Genomic DNA, 19060 nt, shown 5'->3' with positions numbered 1-19060 from the left:
ATGTACTTCTCATCTATTGATAAAATGTTACGCTGTACAAATATTTTTTTTATAAACCTGTGTTGTGTTTGCAATTATTTTATTCCCATGAGAGCAGAGTATTTTTGTGAATTTTTTAAACAAAAGATCAAAAGAGGTTAAACAATAAAGACAATATTTTACAGCTTTCTTTGGTCATATTTACCAAGGGTGCCAATATTAATGGAGGGCACCATTATAGACCTTGGTGTGATTTAGGAAGAATAACAATAAGCGTGGGAACTATTAAGGGGGGGGGGGGGGGGGGCAGTGTGTGTGTGTGTGGGGGGGGTCACCCAGGTCATCAACAGTAAAACCAGTAAGAAATCTATAAATATTTTATTTCTAAAATGGCACTTTAATATTGACCTGGATAAATAAGTACTGCATGAGTGTTTGACTGAAAATAGTATTAATGTACAGCACAGTTTTCCATCATTGTTGTTTGCCATCAGATAATTAACAATGAACACTGAATGGCTGTTTGATTGAAACAAAAGTGTAGTTTCAGTCTTTTGCACAGTGCTGTACATGTGTAAAGCTTTCACAAGGCACTGTAAATGCAGTGTTTTTGGGCTCTAAATCAAACAGAAGATAGCTGGGCAACTGCTCAAACACCAATGAACTGTAGCTCATGTTCAAAACCTTACACAGACCACATTAAGGTACAACTTTACATTACTTGCATTAGAGTGCACAGACATGGCATAGAGATCACCCACAATGCTTTGCTGATGCTAAAGCAGGGAGAAGTGCTGTTTTGTAAGAGAGTACTGATGTCCACTGACTCTAGGGGGTCAAACAGGGAAGCACATAGTGCCAGGGGTAAATCCAATGAGGAGGCGATCACTTAGCAGTAAGCTTCAGATGATACACACACTTCATTATGTATGAGGATGAACCCTTCATTGCATTATTATTTTTTTATTATTATTATTGTTGTTGTTGTTGTTGTTGTTTAAGATTAGTATCTGTGTGATTTTGTAACAAGGGTTTAGTGGACTGAAAATGTTTTTTGTACATACTTTATTAAAAACATACAAAAATATCCACACACTAATATTTTAAATCTGTGGAACTCTATTCTTTTTGAATCCATTAAATCTGGAGTGTGAGAGTTTGTTTTGTTGTTGTTGTTGTTGCTGATGTTGTTGAATTTACTAAGTTACTTGAGACTGCACCTAGCTGTTTACCTTCAAAGGCAAATGTGGAACAAAAATTCCGGAATGCGGTGACAGTAATGGAATCTCAACCTTGACATCACAAACTCTATGGTAACAGAGCCAACTGCTTCTAATCTGAACATTCTGTAACAAACGCATTATTTGGACATTTGCGCAGCGATCAGCATTTCAGTGGTTTGGTGGTTCAGTGGTAAGTATCCTTACAACATTTTGTTGATTTCTAATTTAATGATTTCATTTTTAAACTGATAGCCTATTACACAACCAAATAATGAGACTGCTCATTGTTAAATGGTAAGTTTATTATCATACTGCTAGGCTTAAGCGCTGTAGGCCTATGTTTTCTTACGTTTCAGATTTACAGGGGTGAAAGTAATTGTTAGTTTACATTTTACTTAAATTTGTCAGGTTGAAATAGTAGGTCTCAGTAGCTTTTTATAACATGATTATGGGTTAATACCAGAAGTGTTAACCATCTGAAGAAACCTTGATCAACTGTTTTGGAAAGAAAGTAGGCTACTCGTGTTGGACGTAATATTCAGTCTTCAGTTCAGTGGGGTTTATTGCTTTTGTCTGTCACTAAAAGTGGAATTTTGTTTTAGATTCTATGTGAATTAATCAGTGCTAGTTTCCAAATGGCTACTACACTCTATGTTGGTGATCTTCACCCTGATGTGACCGAGTCCATGCTCCTGGAGAAATTCAGCTCTGTTGGGCGAGTTTGTTATCTCTGCCTCTGCTTGAGCACCAGCACATCCTTCCAACACGCTTTTATCATCTTTCAGCATCGGACCGATGGTAATACAAACATCTCTAACACACCGTAATAGTATTCCCTACACTACTTCATGTATTGTTTTGTTGACCACCTGACACTAAGTAAAAATGACTACATATAGTATAAAGACGTTGGCCTAGTAACATTCTGTAATTTCTTACAGTTGTACCGGCAATAACAAGGTTTAGAAAATCTTCAGTATTTTCAGTATCCTAAAAATGATTTAAATATAAACATAAGTACCTGATTTGAAGTAAAAGCAAAGCTCATTTTTATATAAATATGAGTAATTTATTATGACCATTTTCAAAACTTAAAATAGCTGAAGCAAACTGTCCCAATTTAGTTGAATTCAGTTTCTACATTTCTTTGCAAAACTGGGCCAGTGTTAAGGGAAATTAATTTGCAATTAAGTACATTTGAATGTTTCTTTGATATCTAATATAATACTACTATGTTGTGTCCTCTAGTTAAAAAGTGGTCTCTTTATAGTTTCCACACAACTGAAATTATAAGAGAAGTGAAGCTGTAAGCTGATGTGAATACTTAGTCCAAAAACAAAAGGATTGGAAGGAAAAATCACAGCATGTGCAGTCTCATGAACACTTTTGATGGTAAAGTGAATAAAGAACCATAATACAAGTTTATAATTGATATATAACCAGCAAGTGTACTTAATTATTATTATTTTTTTTTAGATCTGTTAGTAAAATAATAAGGTCAAGTGTAGGGAATACTGAAGTGTATGGTGTATACTGCACTCTTGTAACAGACCTCTGTAACTTTGATGTTAATAAGCTGTAATTCACTTTGTTCCCTCAGCTGAGCGCGCTTTGAAGCTGCTCAATTTTGACATCCTTTTGGGTCAGCCCATGCGCATCATGTGGTCCCAGAGTGACTCATCCCACAGAAACAGCTACGAGGGAAATATCTTCATCAAGGGCCTGGAGAAGTCCATCGACAGCATGGCCCTTTACGACACCTTCTCCACCTTTGGCAACATCCTCTCATGCAAGGTTTGAACACTGGGCTATGTGGCTGTTAATAACTTCCTAAATCTAAAGTCGTCAATTAGGTCTGTTTGACATAAATTCTGTGTGTTGATGGATGTGCCTCTCCTGAAGGTGGTGTGTGATGAAAATGGGTCCAGGGGATTCGGATATGTACACTTTGAGAGTGCCGAGGCTGCCGAGGCTGCCATCAAGAGGCTAAATGGCATGCTCTTTAATGACCACTACGTGTAAGTCATGTGGAAATCACTACAATGTACACAATCGATTCAGTTTCTTTTGAATTTGTTTTTGATATGTGTATAGCTAAATGTATTTAATGGTTGCTGAAAACATTATATGGTTATATAGCTATAATTTGCTCATACCCTAATACAGGAAAATTGTTAAATGTGCTAAATATAGATTAAATCCAACAACTATCTCATTAAAATGTTTATATAATAATAATAATAATAATAATAATAATAATAATAATAATAATAATAATAATAATAATAATAATATAGCACTGTTACAGTGAGATGTAGTGTGATTCAGCATTGTGCAAAGAGTTGGAATTTAATAGAAAAAAGACTACACCTCCTTTATTGGGACTGACAGGCTCAAAGGTCACTAAATTAGGTATAAAGTCTCTAACATTTGTGTTCTGATAAAGGCTCTAACAGCAATGTCTCGATTTTGTTATAGGTTTATCACACACTTCAAGTCCCGCCAGGAGCTCCAAGAGCAGAAGAAGGAAGAGAGACATCCTAAACCTCAACATAAGTTTGAGCAGGTACACACACACACATACACACACACACACACACACACACACACACACACACACACACACACACACACACACACACACACACACACTCACACACACACACAGAGTAGATGTCGACTTTCCCCTCTGTTCTGTAGTGTGTGAACCTGTGTCTGAGGAATCTTGATGTCTCTGTGGATGACGAGCGTCTACATAAAGAGTTCTCACCTTTTGGAACCATCATCCACGCAAAGGTCACTGACAATTAAATAATCCCTAAAATGTTTTCATTTCTTAATAACCTGTGTCCACAGTTTTTCCTCATGATTAGCCACATTAGCAGTCTATCCTAATGAGTCTCCTCACTGTCTTCTACAGGTGATGGGGACCGACGGCTGCTCTGGAGGGTTTGGGTTTGTGCGCTTCTCCTCTCCGGAGGAGGCCACAAAGGCTATGAGTGAGATGCAGGGAAGGATGCTGGACAGAAGGGCGCTGCACATCCGTCTGATTCAGCGCAAAAAGGAGAGACAGACTTCCCTCTCCAATCAGGGGACACAGGCTGCCCCAAAGGCTGTAGTAAACCACCATCACCCTGCACCCTCCTGTGACAAAATCATGGATGCTATTCCTCAGGTACAAACTAAAATTATTATAAAGGCTATAGTTTCAGTATCATCAGCTTCTAACTACAGACCCAATATTCTTCTCTTAAGCTACTCCAGCTAGCTAAAGTTACCACAAAAGTTTATTGCTAGCTCGATAGAGGAGCTAACTGAAAGAAAGTGAAATAAATGTCTAAATGACTGTGTGTTACAGGCTCAGAACTCCACTGATAATAGCACAAGCGTCCATCAAGTCAAGCCTCATCCAAGTACACACAAGTTTACGCAGGACTTCCAGCTGCAGAGTGAGTCACATTTGTCTGTTTCTACGTCATTGTTGCTTATGTTACATAGTGTGTGCTCCAAACTGTCCATGGCCACTTCACAAACCACATCCTACTCTACTAATGGGTATGTTAGCTTGCTAGATTAGGGTATAGCAGCCTATTACTGAAACCTGCCTCTGGCTACAACCCAAACTGCTAGTATACAAAAAATGCATCAAAACAGATTCCTTTTAGGAGTTAGTGTTAGCCTGGTACTTAGATATCTGACCATTTCCTGTGGCTGTGTTAAAATCAGTATCCTGCTCCTGTGCTATGGTGCTATATTATTTAGAATAGTGAAATGCAGTTTGCGGCAGTTTTTGAAGCAGTTATAAACACTAGCCAGCTAGCTAACAAGTAGCTTTCACCACAAATGTACGATTTTGACCTACTACTTAGCACAATTGAATGTGGTTAAGGATGCAGCCTGTGACTGTGTTAGATTGACACTCTTTGGATGACATCATCTCATTGCATTTTCTGTATGTAGGTTTCCGCAACATCCCGGAAGTGATTGCACCTGCAATGACACATCCGGAGGCCAATCAAGTGGTAGCTATGGCTAAAGAAACCCAAACTATAGTCATGGACACTGTTCCAGCTGTAGTTTCGGTTGCAGCTCCCACTGCAGCTAAAGCTGTACTACCTACAATTCTGGCTGGGAGTATAAAAGCAGTACCGGCTGTAGTACCAGCTGCAGGTTGGAAACCAATACCGACTGCGAGTATAAAAGCAGTACCAGCTGCAGTGCCAGCTGCAGGTTGGAAACCAATACCGACTGTGAGTATAAAAGCAGTACCAGCTGTAGTGCCAGCTGCAGGTTGGAAATCAATACCGACTGCGAGTATAAAAGCAGTACCAGCTGCAGCAACTCCAGCACCTGTGATAGATGAGCAGCTGACCAAGGACACACAGCAGTCCCAGGATACACAGGTACCAGCGAAGCCTACACACACACACACACACACCCACACACAGATTTTCACATTATATCACTTATATATATATCACATGTGTACCACTTGCTTATTCAAGAATCATATGCATATCACATACATGAAACACTCTAATTTACCATCATATACATGTTGTATGTGTTTGTGTAGGTTGAGCATTGCTTCGGGTGAGGGAAGCTGATCAGCACGTGGTGAGTACATGATACACCATAATACTTACACAGGTGTTAAGCTGATATAGTCGGCAATATTTATACACACTTTTCAATTCATTTTCTAACAAATTTACTTGGTTCTATTTTTAAAAATGTAAACAAATGAGTAGCCGAATTTTATCCAAGTATGAATGAATTAACAATGTAAATGCATTCTGCAGCGCTGCACGTTCATATTAATGTACTTGGTTTCCTGCGAGCTTCATATCTGACTGCCCTCATGCACCCAAATGAAAGTAAATACCTCCAACTCACATGACCTTTTGTTGCATCCTGAGCAATCCCAATCCTGATGCACACCTCTAGTCTACACTCAGAATAGAGCAACTATTATCTGGTCATTTTGAATATTACACACTCTGTCAGATGGTGATAGGTTACACTCCATCACAAGTGTCCAAAATAAAGAGCTTCAATAGAACACATGAGCAATTAAGATATTTTTTAATGCCATAATAATTATTTAGACTAGTTCGACACTAGCAATGAGAGTACAATATTGTGATAATATCATCAACTGTAATAAAAAGTTTGGCAATTATCATGATATATCAAAATAATAATCAGTGCATGCCTACTTTTCCTCTTTCGGTGTTTGCCTCCACCCAACAAGACGAATAAGAAAAGGAGAAAGAAGAAGCACTTCCAATAAAAATCAATTACAAATTGCACCTTAATCCTTTGGAATTTTTTTTATTAGAAATTAAACAGAAATATAATAAATGTATTAGTGGTCAACACTATTAAAACCTCTATGACTAAATGAGAATTATAATAACTGAGTTTATTTAATAATAGTAATAATTACTATTAAGTATTAGCTTTAGACTTTTTTTCTGAAAACTTATGTAAATGCAAAGTAATGCAATTGGATCCAAACTTATTTTTGTTATTGTTAGTAATTGGTAAATTGATGGGGTGCAAGCACCTACAACATATGAGCATCAGAACTGGACCATGGAGTGATGGAAGAAGGTGGCCTGGTCTGATAAATCACATTTTCTTTTACATCATGTGGATGATGTGTGCATTGCTTACCTGGGGAAGAAATGGCACCAGGATGTACTATGGTAAGAAGGCATGTCGGCAGAGGCAGTGTGATGCTCTGGGCAATGTTCTGTTGGGAAACCTTGGGTCCTGGCGTTCATGTGGATGTTACTTTGAGACATACCACCTACCTAAACATTGTTGCAGACCAAGTACACCCCTTCACGGCAACGGTATTCCATAATAGCAGTGGTCTCTTGCAGCAGGATAATGCGCCCTGCCACTCTGCAAAAACTGTGCAGGAATGGGTTGAGGAATATGACAAAGAGTTTACGGTGTTGACTTGGCCTCTAAATTCCCCAGATCTCAATCCAATCAAGCATTTGTGGGATGTGTTGAACAAACAAGTCTGATCCATAGAGGCCCCACCTCACAACTTACAGGACTTAAAGGATCTGCTGCCAGATCCACAGCACACCTTCAGAGGTCTTGCATTGATGGGTCAGAACTGTTTTGGGAGCCAACTGTACACAATATTGGGCATGTGGTTTTAATGTTATGGCTGATCGTTATATATCAATATATAGATCGATGTATATATAATGTGTATGTTTTTTTGTTTAAGCTTTAATCAGGAGGTCTGTCATAAACAGTTAAATGTAAGCTCTCTGCTAATGGTCACTGTTAATTGAGTTAAAATAATAGCAGTGAGATACTGTTGGTTAATTGGTAAATAAACAAGCATAAAATGTTTATTTTTAAATATCTTAAACAATAGTTCTAATTAAAAGTAGATTAACACAAGCATGATCCATATTAGGAAAAAGGCTAATAGCCTTCTAAAGAGATAGCGAACTAAGCTTAATGTCAAATTGATATTAAATGCAACCCATAGTAATTAAAGATTATTTCATTTCTCATTTTATTTATATTTTATGAAGTTATTATAATACCTATTTTTTCTGTTTTCTATTTGTTTGTTTATCAGTTATTCCTCTTAGATCGGTGCCCCAGTACAGTGTTGCCATGTCTGCTGATAATATTGTTTTTTGGGCAATAAATCAAAACATGGAAACTGGAGCTAACTTACCTAGTGATATCTGGCAGCCGTAAGTTTAAATTAAGTGAATACGCTATGTATTTGAGTTAGTGAAGAGCGTGAAGGAGAGCAGCAGTGTACTCCTTCTGAACAGTTGCTAATCTTGATTATGATTCGTGAGGAATTATTTAATAAAGAAGTTTGAATTAAACCCACCTTGTAGCATTAGCATTATTATTAATTTACTCCGCCTGACGCCACTGTGAAAGTTTAGGTCATTTTGCGTGATCAATAAAAGATGGCGGTTTGTGATATTGGGGAGTTGAGAGAAACAGATGTTCAGTGTTATGCTTCATCATAATGGCTTCTCTGCAGTATTTCCACACTTGTTTGGTTGACTGAGGAGATGAAAAGCAATGTGAAAGTAACTGTTGCACAGTGCAAATGCATTTTTGAGTTGTAGTTTTTATCTGGATTGTATAATACAACTCTGAACAGGTCACTCACAGGTGCAAATAAATATTTATTCACAGTTGCACAAAGTACTGTTCAGTCGCAAATGCGAGTGAAATGGTCGCACTGTAGAGCCCCAAGCTTATCTGCAAAGTTTTTTTCCTGTTCGGCGTGATGATGTTCAATGTCCCCGACAACCACTGTAGTGCCATTTAGCATCATGTTAATGTCATGATTTCTCCTCACGCAAGCGCTGGAGCTCGCAGCGAAACTGGCAGCTCGAGTGCTCAAATGTTAAAGCCGTTTCCGGGTTTTGGCACTACAAGATGACGTCATCCCTGTGTCGCTCTATGTGATTGGCTGTAAGTGTAGGAACCGCTTGATTTGATCTGCAGCGCAGTTTTCTATGAGCGGGGGACGAACTTTAAACGTCAATATCGCAGTCGATCATGTTCATTTAATCGTGGGCAGTCAAAATCGTAATTGCGATCGATATCCGATTAATTGTGCAGCCCTTTATATATATATATATATATATATATATATATATATATATATATATATATACACACACACACACATTCACACACATACATATATACGCACACAGCTTAGTTAATGTGTAGGCTTTCTGAGCATAAGAAGAAAGAAGTCATCATTATAAAAGAAGTAATAAATAAGACAAAGATTTTTTTTTCCTTTTCTGTGACTATTGCTTTGAGAATTACCATCTAATTTGGTGCTGTAACATAATCTGGTCTGAAAAGACTCCAGCAGAAGATACAGTTAGCATGGAAAATTTCATCTTTTTGTGAGTCACAAAAATTCAATGATGATTTGCTGATTTGTTGTACAAATGATTTTTCTATGAAGATTTGCCTATTGCTCACTTCAGAAGCAATACATGTTTTAATCCGGAGGTTAAAAAAAATAATAATAAGGTCATAATAATAATGGGTATTATTTAGAATAAATCTAATATTTGTTTCTGCAAGTGGATGTAGGCAATAATATCATGCTTTGACTGACAGGCTTCTAAACCAAAGTTGATAGTTATTTTTTTTCTCACTGGTTATATGCATATAATTCAAATTCCCTTTCGTTGTTTTTATGATTGCCCAGGAAATGCACCCTGAAACTACTGCAACAAACAAATTTAATGAAAAGATGAATAGCACAACTGTCTCAAACGTTGATGTGTTCATGTCAATAGGAATTTCTCAAAATTAGACAAAACAAGCATGATACATTGTACACTGAACTGCTCTATGCTTTCCAAGATGAAGAATACAAATAACAGGATGCTTTTTAAAAAAAAAATTATTTTAAGATTCGTGCATGGTTTCTAAAACATATATTTACCCCTCTCTTGTCATTCACCCTTTAAAGGCAAGTCATAAAATCCAAAATCACAAGAGGATTCTTTTTTCTGTTGTGATGGCAATGGGCACACATTTCAATATGCCCTTGGGATGAAGTGACACACAGAAAGGCTAAAATCAGTCCCTGGAGACTGTTGTCTCTTGCCAAAATATCCAAAGATTCAAGATGGAAAAAAGTCTCATAGTTACCAAGGATTAAGTGTGATGTCTGTAGTGTAGTTTCTTTGTAAATATTTTATAACAACTGCATCACTAGGTAATAAAGTAGTACATATAATTATAGACCTAACTAAATATGGGAAGACTTTTTATTTTCTAATATCCAGTGTGTAGCACATATCCATTGACCTTTTCCACATTTTGCATTGTGATTATATGTCATGAATCTACACCAGTGATAACCAGCTCTCTTCCTTGAGATCTACCTTTCTGCAGGTTTCGTCTCAAACCAAAATCTAACACACCTGTTTTAGTTGATCAAGAACATCTTAAGGCAATGATTAGATCAGGTGGGCACGATTATGGCCAATAATAAATAATTCAGCCCATTGGTATGAAACCCTTAAATTAGTTCTTGTGCCACCAGGTGCCATCACAAGTCATTTAATTAATTGAATGGAGTTCACTTGTGTGCAATTAAAGTGTTACGTGATCACAATATAAATACACCTGTTCCTGGTAAGCCCCAGAGTTTGTTATAGAACATACCCAAACAAACAGCTTCATGAAGACCAAAGAGCTAATAAATCAAGTCCAGGACATGGTTCTGAAAAGTATCAATTAGGATTTGGTTATAAAATAATACCCAAACTGCCCGAACATCCCAAGGAGCACCATTAAACCCATTATTAAAAAACAAACAAAAAACAGTCCTACTGTACATAATGTATAAAAGTTTAAGAAGGTTGAATGCAAGCCACTGACTCACAAACACCTTCCTTATATCCCTCAATGTTACCATGTGTTATCTAGAAAGGGCTATCGTACCTACTGATAACACAGTGTTAGTACTGAATACATGCTCTGAATATCAGAACAAAGGTGCTCAACATGGATGCACTGTGTCTAATAGGGTCTGTCACACTACTAAAGGAAGAAACTTAATTTGGCCAATGTGTTTCAGAAAAAGGTCAGTGCACAGTGATCTTCACACACAGGATACGTGCAAAGCATTACAAAGGGACAGATAACATCCAGAATTCTAATAAAGCTTTAAGTAGGTTGTGCATATCAGATATGTTCTTCTCTCTTCAGGGTGGTTCCATAGATGTACAGGTTGCAAGGAGAATAATGAGAAAAATATTTTACTCTAAAATATAATTCTTAAAGCAAATAGTGAGAGATACTATACACTACAAAATCTCATTAAAATATACTAAACTTTAGATTTCCTTGTCCTTGTTACAAATCATACATCTTTTGTAACTTACATATCATATATCATATATCATGTGCCTGCAAAGGCGAATAGTGTACCTTTGAGAATGATTTAAGGTACATAATTGGACCTTAGGGGCTATTATACCAGAGCACTGTTCAATCATTTTTTATAATAGTGCTATACATGTTCCAGTTCAAGTGGCTTTATTGTCATTTCAACCATATACAGCTGGTACAGTACACAGAAAAATAAAACAACGTTCCTCCAGGACCATGGTGCTACATAAAAGAAGACACTAACCACATGAGATGAGACAGAACTAAATAAGATCTACACATTTTTACATAAAGTGCACGTGTAAATGTGCTAACAAAACAGGACAGTACAGTACTACTAAAACAGGACAATAGGCACAGTAAGTGACAGTGTAGTGCTGACCAGTACACAGTTCTAGTGTTGAAGTGTCTGATATAACAGGTAGTGCAAAAGAGTAACAATATAATTAAAAAATGGTTAAAATAAAAAATAAAAAAAAAAATAAAATAAAAAAAAAAAGTAAATATAGCATCCTATGAATTAGTATTCAGCAGATTATCTTATACCAAATATGGACATAGCATGTATTGCAGTAGCAGCCAGGTAAAGTGTATAACAGTGACAAGAAATTAAATACTATATTTTTATAAATACAGTAGCAGGAAAGATACAATAGAGTCAATGCAAGAATGTGCAAATATTGCAATGGGAGTGGGATGGTGTTCAGTTCAGTGTGTGTGTGTGTGTGTGTATGTGTGTGTCAGTCCAGTCTTTGAGTATTGTGGAGCCTGATGGCTTTGGGGAAGAAGCTGTTACGCAGTCTGGCCATGTGGGCCCGAATGCTTTGGTGAAGAGTGAAGAGTGTGTGTGAAGGGTGTGTGGGGTCATCCACAATGCTGGTGGCTTTGTGGATGCAGCGTGTGGTGTAAATATCTATGATGGAGTGAAGAGAGACCCCAATGATCTTCTCAGCTGTCCTCACTATCCGCTGCAGGGTCTTGCAATCCGATAAGGTGGAATTTCCATACTAGACAGTGATGCAGCTGCTCAGGATGCTCACAATAGTTCCTCTGTAGAATGTGGTGAGGATGGGAGGTGGGATATAGGCTTTTTTCAGCCTTTGCAGAAAGTAGAGACACTGCTGGGCTTTCTTGTCTATGGAGCTGGTGTTGAGGGACCAGGTGAGGTTCTCCATCAAGTGAACACCAAGGAATTTGGTGCGCTTGATGATCTCCAGAGAGGAGCCATATATGTTCAGCAGAGAGTGGTTGGTCCGTGCAATCCTGAAGTCAACAACCATCTCTTTGTTTTGTCCACATTCAGAGACAGGTTTTTGGCTGTTATTATTCCTCCAAGTTGGAGGAGTTGCTGTCGGTTGCAGCCTCCTTGACCATGTCCCAGTCAGTGTGGTCAAATGTGCTTGTTCTAATGCATTATTATTTCTATAGTTAGAACTTTATGGCCAGTTGAAGCTCATCCATAGGGGAATATACATCAGCCTTTCAACTAATATTAATCTTCATAAAGCCCTCATTCATCACTCAATAAATTTTGAAATACTATTTACCCCTTTTAAGTGAACACTGATTTAAAACAGTTTGTTATTTGACAGAGATAAGCCAATTTTCCAGTGATATGCTTGCCTTTCTAGATGTTGCAGAATCGTGGGGCAGAAATTGAGCAATGGGGCAGAGCCTTATTTAACACCATAGAGTTATTATTGCACTTAGCAGTCAAAAATAGGAATAGTAATAAGCACTAATAGAGGTTGGGACAGGAATCACACTTCTCTGCGCTTGCTCTTGGAACATTTTCAGTGAAGATCTGCTGACAGGACAGGGTTGCCAAGGCCAAATCAGGATGTTTTAAAAGTACTCTGAAGCCACCAAGATCTAGTTTTATAGCAAATAATCTGAATGAAATTTCCTGTAAATTTACAGAATTTGGCAGATGCCCTTACAGAAATGGAAGGACATTACATTTATCTCATTTATAAAATTGAGCAGCTGAGGTTTAAGGGCCTTGCTCAAGAGCCGAGCAGTTGCAGCTTGGCAGTGCTGGGATTTGAACTCCACCACTGTTAAACAAAGTGTGAATGCAGACAGTGTTTCTATGATGTACAGAACAATTTGTAAAACATACTGCAAAGAGGACAGGGGAGAGAGCTGTACACAGGTGAGGGAGCAGAGAACTGTGAAGTAGATGATATCAGTACATCAGAAATGCATGACCATTTGTTACCTATGCAAAAGCTGAGAAAAAAAGAAGGGAAAATATGTCTTTCTTTTCAAACTTTTGTGTGGTTTTTGAAATATATTTGCACTGGAAATTTTTCTGAGAGCTGGAAATCCTGGTTAATGGTAGCATGACATTGGCAATGGGAAACACAACTGCTATACTGAACACAGATGAGCAAAGGTGCATCTAAACCCACTCAAAATGAGCTGCTGGTCTGCTTGCTGGATGATTGGGTGTTGTCAATTCTCATCTGTTATTATGCGGTAGATTATGAGGTTACTAGATAATAGCATAATTCATAAGTCAAGTGTGAAAGCCTCTCAACTTACTTTCTGAGATATTTATGTTTTTCTTATTGACAAACTTCCCCATCAAAAACTTACAGTCATTAACCATTGATCATGACCCTCCACATTAAAAAACAACATCAACAACAACAAACAAACAAAAAAGTGTGTAATTGTTGATTTGGTGAAGTTTTCTGTGAGGAGACTTTTATTTATCATTTTTGCAAGCTGTCTCCAGTATCACTACTTTGTAATGGTCAGAGTTTTGTGTTATCGAAAAGCAATTTCAATTTCTTGCTAACATGAAAGCTGCTGTTTTGTCTTCATTTCAGAGAGCAAAAAAGCTGATGAGGAAAGGACTGTTTATATCTGTTATAATTAACAGCAACTAATGTTCCATAATAAACATAACTCAATGCCATTTCTTAATAAGAGTGTTTTAATAAGAAGAAGAATAAAACACTTTGGGACATGTTGTTATTGGTAAATAATCAACTTTGGGGTAGTACTTTACAACAGGCTACATCACACTATACTTTTGTTGACATCATGAAGTATTTTATTCCTTACTTAATTAGCCTTTAGAGCAAGACATTAAAGGTATACTACATACACCTCATGAGGTAAAAGATACTAAGACATATTAAGGCAAGAAGCAATGGTACAGTCCAGTACTTTTTCTTCTGAAAATATATTCTGCACATTGGACACATCACGATGATGTTAGATGGCATGAAAGTTATGGAAAATTGTACCATGGTGTCCTGCACTTTTAAGTATCATAGTAAGGGTCAATAGAGCTATCTGGTCCTCCTGAACATATTCTGCACAAGGCTCTTACATGAACACTGCTCTAGGGGAATCTAAGAGATGCAGGACTGGTGCAGTCTCAGTGTACCAATGAAATAATAGCACCTTTCATCTTCCCTACGATGCACCAAACATTCAGATGCTCCCATCACACTTAATGGATGCTCAAGCCCCACTGTAGTGAAAAGGCCGCTCAGTCTTTCACAACACATGCAAAAACACACAAAAGACTCATTTATCAAAGCTGTATTGATAACCTAAGAAAACTGCTCTCTCTTACTGGTTGCTAAGGACAGAAATGTACACTGTGGTGAAAATCCATAATGAATTCCATTTTCTTTCACTAACTGTCTATTTAATGTTGTGGACAAAATGACTGGATTTTGATATGGAAAAAAAAATGACAGTATCAGATCTTTTTCATTTTTTAGCATTGATAACCATTTAAACAACAATTTTAAAAGGGACCCAGGGGGGTTTGTGAGTTTACATCAACTTCATGCTGTGATTAGCTGAGATAGAACCAAGTGCAGAATTTTACTGTGCACAGTTTATCTAGTAACTGTGTTAAGTTCATTGCCTATAGTGCTTTATGTAGAGGGTTTGGTAATATTTTATGCTAGGCAAGATGGAGTGAGGCAGATGCAATACAGATTTTCAAATCTGCATAATCTCACTATAGTCATGTTACTTTAACTTGCCTAGCAAGCACAAAACTTTTAGCAATAAGCTCTAGATCAAACATTTAACAGTTTAACACAGTTACCATATAATCTGGCCATAGCAAGCATCTGTATTAGTTGCTTTATCCAATCAGAGAAGTTTTTTTTGTTGTTGTTGTTGTTGTTGTTGTTATTTAAAACAGGATGGGAAGAAAAACCAACTACCCATAAGATCGAAAAGCCATGGCCTAATGGTTCTGCCATAATGCAACAAAGTCATTTTTAACATTTACTTCCATCCACTGAGAGTTTGCACAAAATGCATAATATGCACAACCTACACCAATTCATAGTTTTCACGTGACATGACATTCTTATAGGAATGCCCACCTGGAGGACAAACATGGCGTTCTTCTGCTGCCCGCCAGTTATTTTTACCAGACTTGTTGATCCAAAATGCAGGATAGTTGTTGTTCAGTCGGATGTATTAACAGTTTAAACTGTAGGAATGGTTTACCTGGCATTGAAAAAAAAAAGGTTTTGATTGAATTTATGTCATTAGATATTGTGTTAATCCAACCAAAATATTACTGTAGTCCTAGAATGCGGACTACAGTGAACCTGAAACTATCTTTAGCTAATTAGCACTCACCTTTGCTCTGAAAGTGAATAATTTATTGTCCTTTACATCCCAAATGGCAGCATTTTTGACACATCCAGATCGAAAATACAGATAACTGTCTGTACTTTTGCACGCTTTTATCTTGGCGGCAGTGTAAGGGAATGGATTCTCCATAAGATATATATAAACATCGCCAAAGTGGAACTCTGGCAGGAACTTCGCTGTTCTCAGTGATTGAAATACTGTGGCAGGTGCTGTATATGTATTGCAGGTGCCCAAGACTTGCAGTTTGTTCACATATCTTTTTTTTTATTTTTTATTTTGAGATGTCTTTCTCTCTCTGTCTTTCACTCAAAACCTCCAGTGCCATCATATGTCCCAATATGAGCTTACATTTCAGCTCATATCTTTTAAGGGGTATGGGTTTAGCTTCATGATTCTTTTTATCTGAATTCTTTGTTTATGCTCAGTTCAAAGCTCATATTGCTTTTCATTTTCTCATATGGTATTATCTGCTGTTTGATTTTTGAAAACTACTTTTAAAACTCATTTTAAACTTACTTGGCAAATGCCCTCTAGAGACCATAAACAAAAAAGTTATTTAAAAGAATTTTGGAGGGCTAGGCCATATGGCTGTTATATAATGAGTTACATTGTGATAGCGATGTCCCCATTTCATTAAATCTGGTAGACTTATTCATCATTATGACAATCTGTTCATTGCTTACAATTTGCAATTTTACAGTCATTAAGTCAGTTTATAACTGTAGTCTGTTCTGAGCACATCAACAACAACAACCTAGGACCATATACAATTTTGAAGAATGACATCAAATAAACTTTCTTTAGTCGATTCTTTTAGCTCAATCCATTGGACAGACTTCCATTTCCATCATCATGGGTTTGAGGCCCATAAAATTATGAAAAAGTTGTTTGCTGCAGCTGTTAGTACAGCTAGGGAGTGCTTTATCAGTGTACACTTCCTTCCATATACAGGGTTGCCTGACAACCTGCTTTATTATTGTGCAAACTATCAAAGGTATACTGCTTGTTTAATGACAGAATGACCTGAGAGCAGGTCTGTGTGGGTGATTATACACTCAGTCCAGGATACGCATTTGATTTAGGAACACCTCTGCAGCTGAGCTGTATTTTCAGCTCCTGCTCTTATTGAATAACAGGCTCATGTAATGACCATGCTTCCTGAATTCCTAAATAAACACATACAGTGTATCGCATGATGCACCATGGAATAGGAGGGGATTTCTCAAGTCATAGCTCCACAAGAGCCCAGGCAACGGTAATTCCTTGCTTGTTCAGGAAGCCTGTGGCCTGTATAATTAGATCTAATAATCTTTTAATTACCTCTGAGGCTTATTGTTCTGGCATAGCTATCTTTTCTCATTACATTGGTTTCTGGCTTCCAAGGTGAACACAAGTACTGCTAATAGTTTCTAGGCTTGTAGTGTTAGTTCCGCATAGACTAATGACATTTTTTTTAGTTTGATGCGCAGCACAGAAACACAGTGGGTAACTGGCTCGATCCTGAGCTTGGGTTGCTAGCTATGTAGAATTTCATGTTTGTATGGTTTCTTCCAGGATTCTCTGATTTCCACCTGATTGCCCTTGGTGTCAAATGTGTGTACACCCAATCCTGGGTGTACTGCACCCTTTTATTTCCAGGATTGGAACCAGATTCACTGAGACCCTGACCAAGATAAAGATAAAGTGTGAATTAATTAATGTTATTCCCTTTTGGAGTCATCATGGTGGACCCAGGTAGATTTTACTAAACTACCTATTGCCAATTTTCCCAGCCATAGATATGTGTAATATATTCATGCATTGTGTATTGTTAGGATGTTTTTATGAATATATTAACATGATGTTTGAACCTAAAAGTTTCAGTGCATTTGGTAGAACATAACACAAGTGTGTATGCATTTTTAAGTTACTCTAGCAGTCACACGCTTCTGAACTCAAGGCAATGAAAGACTACAAACGGTATTTAAACTAGAAAGTAGATTTACTTCCCCCCTCTTCCTATGCATGAGTTAGATGAGGAGAAATACTCTCAATATTGCAGGATGACAGCTGAAACATGACAAGCGTCATGACCATGTCCATCAATACCTCATGAGGGAGAGAGAGCTCACTAAACTCCCTTAAGTACTACAGAATAACACCTGTCCATAATGTATGCATTTGCTAATGTTTGAATTGTGTTAAAATCAGAATATAAATTTGATGATGACCTGATATGAATCGTTTGTTGTGCTGTTGTTTTTACACAAATGGAAAGTCAAAAGAAATGATGGATGTATATTTTGTGCAGGCTTCTAGTAGCATGCTGCTTGTCTCAAGTAGAGTAGAAGAATTCATTGTGCAGCTGATTTTAAAAGCAATTATATGTGCAGCTGATTTTAAAAGGAATTAATTGTAAGGCTGATTTTAGAAGGGTTCCCTGAACAGATTAGTGCAGATTTACTTCAGCTCATTACTTAAATGTGTACAGTAACATTTGGGTTATTGATTACGCCATATACGCCCCCCCAGGTCCCCACTTATAGAACACATTTCTATGAAATTATCATTAGAATGACTATATGTATAGGCTTACTTGTTTTGGGGGGGCGTTTAGTGATGATTAGTCAAATGATTAGTCAAATTGGCTAATAGCAATAAGAAGTCAATAATAAATATAATAGCTTTATTGATTGTAAACTGTGGGGGGAAAAAATCAAGACACGCTGATTATGTTTCAGGGACTCCACATTGAGAAAAACGACCAGAGATTACAATCCCTCCAAAGGAATTCCATGGAATAAAACATAAATATATATTGATGGCCTTTGTGTAGGTTGGGGTGAGAGTTTTATTCAACATTTCATGAGTCCACATTTCAGTCATGACAGCCTAAATGTTAGGCTAATATCAGCTCTGGTAAACTGGCTTTGTATAAACAACAGACAGCATAACCTTACATATTTTGTGTCAAGCTGCTATGTGTTTAGCCTTTCTACTAGCACAGTGCGTGAAAACGTGTGCAAAAAGACTAGGAATTGAATTCCATACAGTACCTCTAAAACACAGGATAATTTCATAAAAGCTAGAACAATAGATAAGATCCTTGCTAGCACACCACTGTGTTACTTCAATGCCAACATATGCTAATAAGAAAATCCTAGCAGACAGACAATACAGCATTTTACCACAAAAACCCATGCGTACTGTTTAAGCTGACATTTAACTGCTGAAATCTGTTTAGCCAATGGCATCCATGTTCCCTTAAAAAACATTTTTCATCTTTACAAAATAAT

At 37.3% G+C, this 19060-nt stretch overlaps 1 protein-coding gene across 3 annotated transcripts; it reads left to right on the top strand.

Moving 5' to 3' along the window:
- The first annotated feature begins 1322 nt into the window (after positions 1–1322).
- On the top strand, positions 1323–6605 carry LOC108263279 (polyadenylate-binding protein 4-like). 3 transcript variants are annotated; one of them, XM_017463934.2, is made up of 11 exons: positions 1323–1392; positions 1805–2000; positions 2803–2996; positions 3105–3220; positions 3681–3768; positions 3903–3998; positions 4123–4377; positions 4561–4651; positions 5163–5605; positions 5779–5819; positions 6457–6604. In XM_017463934.2, exons 2-10 carry the CDS (start codon positions 1838–1840, stop codon positions 5797–5799), a joined length of 1467 nt encoding a protein of 488 aa, XP_017319423.1. In that variant the 5' UTR covers positions 1323–1392; positions 1805–1837; the 3' UTR covers positions 5800–5819; positions 6457–6604. The 3 variants fall into 3 exon arrangements, with proteins under 3 accessions (XP_017319423.1, XP_017319432.1, XP_017319441.1); XM_017463943.3 differs by lacking the exon at positions 6457–6604 and adding an exon at positions 6005–6426; XM_017463952.2 differs by lacking the exons at positions 1323–1392; positions 1805–2000 and adding an exon at positions 2456–2594 and having other exon boundaries at positions 6457–6605.
- The last annotated feature ends 12455 nt before the right edge of the window (positions 6606–19060 follow it).

The sequence above is a fragment of the Ictalurus punctatus genome, chromosome 1 (genome assembly GCF_001660625.3).
Source record: "Ictalurus punctatus breed USDA103 chromosome 1, Coco_2.0, whole genome shotgun sequence".
In the NCBI taxonomy this organism is placed as follows: Eukaryota; Metazoa; Chordata; class Actinopteri; order Siluriformes; family Ictaluridae; genus Ictalurus; species Ictalurus punctatus.
This window is presented reverse-complemented; position numbering and strand designations above follow the sequence as displayed.

Coding starts and splice junctions, on each gene's coding strand:
- LOC108263279 (XM_017463934.2), top strand. CDS start 1,838: ATGGCTACTACACTCTATGTTGGTGATCTTCACCCTGATGTGACCGAG. Junction 3,769..3,902: donor CTCAACATAAGTTTGAGCAG/GTACACACACAC, acceptor TCTGTTCTGTAG/TGTGTGAACCTGTGTCTGAG. Junction 4,378..4,560: donor TCATGGATGCTATTCCTCAG/GTACAAACTAAA, acceptor TGTGTGTTACAG/GCTCAGAACTCCACTGATAA.